General features: G+C 53.3%; 1 protein-coding gene across 1 annotated transcript in view; it reads right to left on the bottom strand.

Annotated features, from left to right (window-relative positions):
* The window catches only part of NECAB2 (N-terminal EF-hand calcium binding protein 2), an 82,490-nt gene that overhangs the window by 345 nt on the left and 72,110 nt on the right, over nucleotides 1-10,035 (bottom strand). Inside the window, exons 6-10 of the mRNA XM_026856964.1 lie at nucleotides 4,401-4,537; nucleotides 1,360-1,478; nucleotides 1,108-1,187; nucleotides 287-343; nucleotides 6-155 (exon numbers count right to left, since the gene is read on the bottom strand). Coding sequence (XP_026712765.1) covers nucleotides 6-155; nucleotides 287-343; nucleotides 1,108-1,187; nucleotides 1,360-1,478; nucleotides 4,401-4,537 — 543 coding nt within the window. The remainder of the gene's footprint in view (nucleotides 1-5; nucleotides 156-286; nucleotides 344-1,107; nucleotides 1,188-1,359; nucleotides 1,479-4,400; nucleotides 4,538-10,035) is intronic.

Raw genomic sequence — 10,035 nt, 5'->3', positions numbered from 1 at the left:
CAAACCCCCATGCCCCGATGCCTGGTTGCCGGCGGTACCCACTGGAAGCAGTCCCGCTCCCCGGCCACACTCTTCAGGTACTGCTTCAGGGAGCTGCAAAACTCGCCCAGGTGCTTGTGCGACACTGTCATCTCATCCCGCACCAGGAGGAGGTACTGCCGGGTCCCCCAAAACACAGCAGCACGTGAGACCCGAAAAACACAGTGCCCCGTCACCCCCCCCCAGGTCCGATGCCATGCTGCAGGGACACCCCAGCACCCCGTGGGGGGTGGCCGGGCACTCTCACCGTGCAAGCCGTGCTCTCGCTGTCCGACAGCCGCTGGTGCAGGTCAAACCAGAGAGTCTGGGAAAAGAGGGAAAAGCCCTGGGTGGAGGGGGGCTGAGGCTGCGTGTCCCTCCTAGGCCAGGGGGTTTCTGTCCCCAGTGCTTGGAATGACAGGCTGTGCCCTCTTCTCTACTGGGGCCAGTTCTGAGAGCCATTTGCGCCTTCATGCCCCCCTCATGCTCCCAGCACAGCTGACATTCCTGACACCATGTCCTTGCATCAGCCCCAAAACAACTGTCACCTTTTCACCATCCCTGAATTGTCACTGGGGCAGCAGGAGTGGGGGTGCCCATCCCTCCCCAGTGCCACCCAAGCCTTCCCAGCCCCAGGTGCACTGATTTCCTCTGACAACCATGGTATACATTTTTCTGCTCTCAACATTAATGACACCTTTCTGACCCCACGTACATCACCTTTCCCCATCCCCTCCTGCCCTGGATGTGCAAACCAGGAGGATTTCGGAAACATCTCCCACACTGCACCATTTTCTCCTTCAGTCCCTAAATGGAGTAAGATTGTTTCCACCAGAGACGTTGCCTTCTTCCTTACATTTCTTTCTTGTTTAAATAAACTCACAGTTAATTACATTCAATAGCTGCTGTCAGCTCATCAGATGTAATATCCCCCACCACCACCAGCACCCCAGCTCCCACCGTGCATGCCATGACACAGGGATGGGCATGGTCACCTCTTGGTCATGCAGTCTCAACCAGGTCAGGGAGGTGGTGGGGCTGCAGGAACACCCAAGGGGAAGCCCCAAGCATGGAAACACTGGCCCTTACCTTGTCCTCCAGCCTGCCGATCAGCTCAGCCAGCCTGTTGATCTGCCCCTCCAGCCCCTCTGCCTTGGTGTCGGGGGAACCTGTGCAGAGCCAGGAGGCAGTGATGGGGTGAGAGGCATCCCCCAAGACCCTGCTGCTCCCCAGGGAAGTCGAATATACCCTCTGTGCTTCTGCCAGGACTGCAGCTCCCTTCCCTGAGCACCCCAAGCCGCCCTAGGCTGCCAGTGCGGCCGGGAAACGGCTATCACTTACCAGTCTGGAAGCTCTTCCCATGTTCTCTGGGGACCATCCAGCTGGTGGGAGAGTAGCTGGGGACGGGGTTGTCATACCAGGTGTCCATCAGACTGTGGCCAGCCTTGCTGGGGTAGTGCCTGCAACCAGAGAGCACACAGGCTGTCAGGGAGGGCACAGCTAAGCATGTACAGTGTGGCGTGAGCGGCCCTGGCAAGCTGACACAGAAGCACCTTTTTGGCAGCTCTGCTGCCAACACCAAACCCCTTGGAGAGCAGCAGTGTCTGCACCGTGCCCAGGCAGAGCAGGCCTCCCTTCCATACCATCCTTCAGCATCACCCAGCACAGGGAGTGGGTCAGAATTAGACCAATACCAGTGGGCTACTCCCAGCAGCCATCACTTTTCAGTTTACGAAACACTGCAACAGCCCTCCTGGCATCTCCTGCAGTCCTCAGGGATTTTTTTCTGCCCTAGACAGATACTGGCAACACTGGGCATTGGGGTGCCAGCAGCTGTGCCCAGCTGGCTGGCTGCACTTTAGCAGGGCTGGTTTTGCAGACAGATGGCTTTGGTGACTAACTCATGGGAAAAGCTGCTGTCACACGGGCAGCACACAGGCTACCCATGCCCCAGTTGCAGCCTGGCGGCAGCCACAGTTCTAAAGAATGGAGACACATCTACCATAGCATGTCCTCCACCTTGCTTCTTCCTCTGGGGCTACAAAGCCCATTTGGCCTGGCTCATCCTGCAACACTTCTTGGAGAAAAGGAGCATGTGTGTGTGTGAAACGCATGCACATACCCCTGAGATCACTGACCCAGCTCCTTGGTGGCTCCACCAGGCTGCCATTCATTTGAAAGCCAGTGAGTCTGATAAGACCTGCCATCCCCAGAAGGGTTTACAACTGCCATCCGTGTGTAGAGAGATGGGAATGGGTTTTGGGAAAGATGACCCTCTCTCTCCTTCCTCCTCCACCTTTGGGAAGCCTGAGCCTCAGAGGGGGAGGCTGAGCTGCTCAAATGGTTTCCAGAGTTTCCTCCCAGTTAGAGCAACTCCGTGCTGGCTGCTTGCTGATGGATGTGCCCGGGAACCCTGTCTCCTTTTGGTATCTCTTGCCACCTATGCAGCTCATGGATGGAGACAAGAAGCTGAGCACTGGGGAGCCAATGGACACAACACCAGCCAGCACTGTCCCTGCCCTCCTGTCTCTCCCCAGGCACCCGTCTCCCTCCTAAGTGCAGCAGCCATGTGCCCTCTCTACCCTCCCCAACTACCCCGGGCAATTTTGGCTCACTACTTTGGTGCCAAGGGAACAATGTCTGGGCTGCTGTTGTCCCCTAAAATCAGCCAGTGTGGACTTGACCATGCACAAGGGAACGCGACAAGTGGATTCAGTCCTGAAGAACATCCCTGAGATAAGGAAGCAAGAACAGTGATAAAGGTGGCAGGAACATCCCCATTGCTACAGGCTGTGCAATAATCCCACTGCCTGTGCTGAATAATCCCCCATCAATAGGCAGGAAATTAGGCGAGGACAGAGATTTCCTTTTAATCACAATTTAATGAGGTGTCTCAGGCTTGGATGCTCTGCTCTCAAACTTCATTTTACAGCCCTTTATTTTGGTGCTTTTTAGGCCACCTCTTTGTATTCATACGGATGCATGAGATCATTTTTTGTGTGATTTTTGGTTGTTTTTTTTTGAGGGGGGGTTATTATCACCACGAGAAAACAACTACAATACTCCTCATTATGAACTAGGCGCACATGTCAGCAAATAAAAGCCAGCAAAATCTTTCATGGGCCCTAATTGCTCTGTCTGATGTTGGACTTGTTTCTTCCTCATTGTTTCCCAGTAGCTCTTACTTTTTCCATGTATTTTGTACAAGGTTTGCCACAGGCCAGCAGTTTCCTTCCAAAAAGGGGAGAAGAAAGCAAAGTGGGGTGATAAAACCCAGAGCATTCCTCCTAGGAAAGCTAGTGAGATGTCACCAGAGCTGCCCAGGGTCTCTGTGCCCCAGGCACCAACAGCTCCTGTGAGACCAGCCCACTGCTGCCTGTCCCGGGATGCAACTCCTGCTGATGTTAAAAACCAAACCATCAAGACTTGGCTGCAGCAAAGCATTCAGGCACAGCGGCCCCTGCGGTCCCCAGGGGGGAACTGTGATTTTCACTCTCTGTGGTCCACATGCCCTGGCCCCCTCTGCCCACCCATGGCTTGAGGAAGCCAAGGCATCCCCCAGAGATGGCCTCCTGTTCTGCAGGTATGGCAGGAGAGGGACTTGCTTCATGAGCATCTGATAAACGGTTTCCATGGCAACCTGTCCTGGTTACAGCTGGTGACAGAGATACTCCCGGGAGGCAAGTGACACTGTGACACCAAGGGTACCCCTTATATATTAGCCCTGGGAGCACTTGAGAAATCTTGAAATTCTCATCTCCTCTGTCTTCTCCAAGCACAGTAGCACATGACAGGCTGGTAGGATGGGGACAACCCCCTCCTAAGGGACCCAAGGATGGTGGTACCTGTCCCCAGTGCACAAGCGCTTTTCATGTCTGTGAAACCTTTCCCGTTGGGTGTCCCGGCAGGAGGGAGAGCATCCCTGTGCAGGAAACCACCTGCCGCAGGTTGTCCCCAGCACGCCCCAGACACAGCCACCCTGCTGCTGGTGCCCATGTTTTATTCTGGATGTGACCAGTGGCTTTGCTTGGAGAAGCAGCCCCAGTGCACCCAGCTCTGCCCAGCCCTGCCCCAGGGTGCTGCCCCCTTGTTTGCATCTCCCCCCTGCACTGCCGTGGGTGAAGGAGTCAAGAGGCACCCTTAGGGCTGCTGGAGAGTAAGGGACGGGGCAGGACAGAGTGGCAGAGGAAAGCCCCAAGAGCCCTCAGGAAGCTGGGGAGGGAGGCAAAGCAAAAGGCAGCTGCTCGCCCAGCTCCCCTTTGCTCCCGCACACAGCCTCTGCATTTTCCCTCACCCCACAAAAGCATCCTCTGCTTCTCCCTCCACCCCCCTGCACCAAAATCAACCGGGAAGTGGAGAAGAGGGCAGAAGCTTCTGCAGACCTGGCAGGGTTGGTTTGCTCGTCAATGGCATCCACAGCACTCTCCACGGAGCTCAGCAGTGACTGGGTCTGGTTCGCCGTCTCCTTCAGCAGGAAGCGAGTCACAAACTGGTCCACGTTGCTGCCGCTCTCATACACCTGTGAAGGCAGAGAGCGAGCACCGTGAAATGGGTGGCCCTGCATAGTCCCTCCAGCATCCCCCACCCCTGGGACAGATTGAGAGAGGCTGTGATGGGAGGGAGTGTGGGCAGTCAGGCAGTGAGCATTGTTTTATTTACAGATAAATAAAGCAACATAAAGAGGTGATTACACAAAGCCCATAGTTGCTCTCTTTACTGTGATCATAAATTATTATTGCCTTGCAGTGCAAGAGCCAGCGGGTGCAGGTACGAAAAGTGCCCCTCCTGTGCTTTGGATATCCCTACTCTGAGAGCTTCAGCATGTTATTTAGTGCCTCAGTCCACAACAGTATGGCCAACCCAGCGCTAAAGTAAAAGGGTTTTGGGATGATTAACACGGCTCTCACGGGGGAGCCGCAAGCTGAAGATGCCTTCAGTCTAGCAGCAGAAAGCTCTGGCAGTCCCCACCCAGATTCCCTCCAGATCCATGCTGTGACACAAGAGCCTCAACATATTTTGGTGTTAAGAGTTTTCTTTCTGAAGAGGGAAAAAGGAAAGCTCTGGCCATTTGGGGCCAGAGGCAGGATGGAGACAGCCTGGAGCAGGACTGCCTTCAGCAGGAGGCAGGATGCTCCCAGGGAGCTTCATTGGAGGAGGATGAGCTGTTTGAGTGGCAGAAGCTCCGAGGATAACCAAAACCCTCCCAAGACAGAAAACACTTAATAAAATGTTTTAACAGTATGACTGATCTGCTTAAAGCACCCAGGGCCCCTTCCCCAGCACAGGCTTGCTGTGCCCTGCCCATGGCACGGTCCTGCTCCTCCCGCTCCTGCCAACCACCAGCAGAGGTGGACCCTGCACAACTGGACTGACACCAGTACGACTGGACCCACACCGGCACTACCAGTCCACAACTGGCCCAACCAGTCCAACACTGGCCTAACACCACTCCAACCAGTCCAACACCAGCCCAACTGGTCTGACCCCAGCCCAACCAGCCCAAGACCAACCAGGCCACTGGCAACACCAGGTCTGGGCTGATGCTGACCACTCAGCATTGGAGCTAAAAAACTTGCAGTAAAAAAACCCCTCTTCTAAACCCAAAGTCACTAGCATAACCTTTTTCCCAGACTCTTCCCAATCCATCAGTGACTGCTGGGACAGCACGTGGCCCAGGCAAACCCCTGCCAGGCCTGTTCCTGAGTGCGAGCACCTCCTGGCACTGGGCTCCTCCAGGACTCGACTTTTTGGTGCCGTGAGATGGGGATGGATGCTCCTGGCTTCCTGCATGCTGCCAGCAATGACCAAACTCGTGGGGGGCTGGAGTAATCCCAGCACCACCAGTTATCTGAACACGAAGCAGCACAACAAGCTCCCTGAAACAAATTATTCCTGTTTTACGGTGATTAACGAGGGTTATTTCCATGGCAACTGGAGCAGCTTCACAAGAACCTGAAGGGCCTTTATCTCCTGTTTTAAATCATAAAAGAAGAATGAGCTGAAGAAAAACACTTCTAGGAAAACTGTCACAGAGCTGATTTCTCACCCCTGATTTGGAAGGGGAGCATGAGTTTCTTGACAGCTTCTTGAGCATCCAACTAGCACAGCAGTTAATGATTTCCTTTAACACAACAAATTTGCTCCCTTCCCTGTCACAGCCGTGGTGTTTCTGGGGGATGCGCATGACGTGGTGATCATCACTGGATGGTGATGCTGAAGCAAATTTCAGTGCAAAGGGCCATATTCATGGCTTCCTGCAGCTGCTTGCTGTAGCACTGTCGGTGGCAGGGAGGGAGCTGTAAGAAGGGCAGGGATTGACACGATGTGTTGCTCTTTCTCCAGCACACCAGGACAAACGGTGACAGGACCAGCTTAGGGTTTCCATGGGCTGCAGTGGATCTGCACGAGGACCAAGTACTGGGATGCTCTTCAGGTTTGAGGGATGCACTTGGCAGCACACATGGGACCCTGCCACCTTTTGAGCCTTCCTCCAAGTAGGACCATGGTCCCCTCCGCAGACCCAGTGCTCCCCAGCACAGACCAGCACACTCCACCAGCACCACCAACACCTGGGTCAGAGGGAGGAAAGCTGGCAACAGTGCAGGACACAGGGAGACAGGCCAGAAGATCAGGCAGGGGAATGGGGGGATGTCCCTGGCCAGGTATCATCAAAGCCTCAGAAACACAACCGTTAACACTGCGTGAGCAACTCTGAGTTTCACCTTCCTTCATAGCCTGGCAACGTTTGAAAATGAGGTCAGATGGCTTAGAAAACCCCCCTCACTTCTCATTTAACAGTGAGACTCGCAACACCCTGAAAGCCAGCGCAGACAGTGCAGCACTGCTCACCCACATGAATGAGCACGGGACGATGAGCGCAGTGGAGCAGTGTCCCTGTCGGGGCTGCCTCGAGGCTGCCTCTGCCTTGCTGGGGGGAACTGAAGATTGATGTCTCCCTTGCCCTCCCCTTCTGGATTTTGCCTTATTTTACCAGGGAGCAGAGCAGTGGGTGCCATGACACGAGACTCCACAGCCTGCCGGGGCTGGCTGTGCTTCCTTGCCTGCTACGGAGGGGTTTGCTGCTGGGCTTTTTGGACTGGGACACAGGTGCCTTCATGCCAAGCTCAGACATCTCCTGACAAGTCCTGCCCAGTTTTCCCTTGCTCTGTGCAGGCAAGGAGAGTGATAAACAGGCAGCCTGGGACCACGGATGTGCCAGCTGGTGGAGCACTGCACCGGGCCCCCTCCGTGGGAGGCATAGGCACCACCACGAGACAAATAAACAGCAATAGAGCCAAGGGGGTGATGTGAAAACATTTGTTGAGCATTTGGATTGGGGAAAAAAATATTTTAATGCTGTCACAAGGTCACAAATATTCCTGGGTAGCTGGAAGATCTCTGTTCTCCCTGGAAAAATACTCACAACTCGCTCAGAACACGCCATATACACCGTATATATGTGTGTATTCTTGCCAAGCATACATATACACACAGACATACATGTCACATCTGAACAAGTCTGTATAGATGGTGTCTAGATTCACTGTCAAGGTACCTCACCCTTCAGCTTCCTCTGCCAGCAGCTTTGGGAAGAGCACCACACCAGGCCAAATCCTCCCCTTTGCCCAGGCAATTATTTTATCATTTAATACATCTTCTACTATCCACACTGTGGCTAAGGAGAGTGTATTAAATCGATAAATCTCCTTGGCAAAGACATATAATTACATTTGGGATCTGCAACAATTTCTTTTGTGGTTCCCCCCCTCCATGGCTGCTCCTCCCGTGCACGCCCCTGCCTGCAGGCAGCAGCCTGCCCATAATGAAGGTGTAAATATATTAATCAGGCGCTCTATAAACAGGCTCTGCTATAATTACAGATAGGTTTTGATTAACTCTCACACCCAGCCCTGCTCTGATTGCTGGGGATCTGACTGCTGCCTTGGCAGAGGGCGGCTCTTACTGGGGGCTGGGGGCTGTGTTCCTCCTCATGGATTTAATATAGACCTCTGGGCCTCTGGGAGCTGCTGCCGCTAAACATGGAGCTGTGTGCGCTCTTCTGAGTGGCTGATTGGATTATTCTTTTAATTAAGGGTGTGGGTTTTCTGGGACATGATTTGCCCTGCCGAGCATGGGGGCTGGATGCAAGCACGGGGCTGGCCAGAGTTGGGGGCTGCACCTGGGCCCCCATGCCCTGAGACCCCCACAGCTGCTCCAAGCACTACTGCACCGCAAAGAGACAGTAATTCCCCATTAATGTCCCTTTCCAGCGAGATCTGCAACACCCCTGTCTTGTCGTTTTCTCCTCTGATAGTCATCCAAACCACGTACCACATCCTCCCAGGAAGTTCCAAGCCCATCGACTGATTTCACACCCGCTCCATGCTCTTTATGCCACCCTCAAAGAGTGCACCACCATTTTTCCATTTCAATCCATATATCAAATAAATGGGGTAACATGCTGCTATTTACCTCCACTTTTCTGCTGCTCTCCAAGACTCTATAGTCTGTCTCCTGCAAATGCCACCAATTTCCCGATCAACCCTTCCCATGCCCGGTGTGAACAGATCGCTCTCCCTAGCACAGGAACCTGAGCCTTTTGGAAAACCATATTTATGAAGGTGCATGCAGGCTATGAACGGATGTGTAGTTAAATGTCGTGATTTTATTACCTAACTACAGCCTATAATCTTGGTCCAGCTTTAGGAAAAATCATACAGGTGTTTCCCATGTTCATTTAAATCCCCTTAACTCCCGGCATCTGGATTTGCTGGACAGATGGATGTTGGGTACAAAGCTACAACAGCCAATGTTGGAATACTGAGATGTCCAGGAAGATTGGATGCTTTTTGGCAGGCCAGTAAATCCAATAGCTCTGAAATTAAAGCAACAGTTCCCTACCCCTTCCTCACTTAACTAACTCTGGTCATTTGCCAACCCATCTGTGACATTTGCTCTCACAAGCTGGTTCTGAAATGCATGTGCTCAGAGGCTTTTCAGCAATCCCTCAGGCTCTCCTCTAGCAAATGTCTTATTTGGCATAGCAAAACCAAGTTATTAAGAAGACCAGCTTCAAAGGAAACCTTCCCATTGTCTTAATAAAACATTTGTCAGTCTGTTCTAGGGAGATTTAATGAGGTTTGGTCTTATTAATTCCATCCTGAAGAGTTATTTCTTCCTCACTTCGCTTGAGAAGTTAAAATATTTATGGAGATAATATAATAATTGCTGCTCAATGAAGCCACTTTGTCCCAGAAGCTCTTGGAGAGGTGCATCTCCAAGCCTGCTCTTTTCCATTCAGCTAGTCCACTAGTTCAAAGCTAGAAAGACTTTGGCATCTGTGCTGGCTTTGAGTGGTGAGGTTTTTGGTAGAGGGGGAGGGGGCTACAGCAGTGGCCCCTGTGAGAAGCTTCTTGAAGGTCTCCTGGCTCTAAGTCAGACCCGCCTCTGGCCAAGGCCGAGCCAATTAGCGATGGTGGCCACAACTCTGTGATAACATATTTAAGAAGAGGAACCTGAGAGGGACTTGGGACTTTGAGGATGAGCTATGAGAAGGACACCTGTGCAAACACCCAGGTCAGTGGAAGGAAGGAGGAGGAAGGGGGGGAGGTGCCCCAGAGCATGGAGCCCCCTTGCAGCCTGTGGTGAGATGGCAGGGCCGCCCCCCATGGGGGTGACTGGGGGAGCAGAGATTCACCTGGGGCCTGTGCAGGACCATGTGGGAAGAAGAAGCCCCTGCTGTTGTAGTTTGGCACTGGGAGGACTGCAATACGTGGGGGTGACCCATGCTGGAGAATCTCAAGAGGAATGCATCCTGTGGGGAGGACTGTCTCCTGTGAGAGGGATGCCACGTGGAGCCGGGATGAACGCAGAAGAGTGCTTCCCCCCCTCTTTCAGGAAGAAGCGTCAGACTGACTGCACTCCCCATCCCCTCCCCTGTGCCCCTTGGGGAAGGAGGTAGAGATATCAGGAGCAAAACTGAACCCAGGAAGAAGAAGGGGCGGGGGGCGGGGGCTG

Source organism: Athene cunicularia (genome assembly GCF_003259725.1).
Source record: "Athene cunicularia isolate RWA chromosome 11 unlocalized genomic scaffold, athCun1 chr11_part1, whole genome shotgun sequence".
NCBI lineage: Eukaryota > Metazoa > Chordata > Aves > Strigiformes > Strigidae > Athene > Athene cunicularia.
Note: the sequence above shows the minus strand (reverse complement) of the source record. Positions and strands in the feature narration are given on the sequence as shown.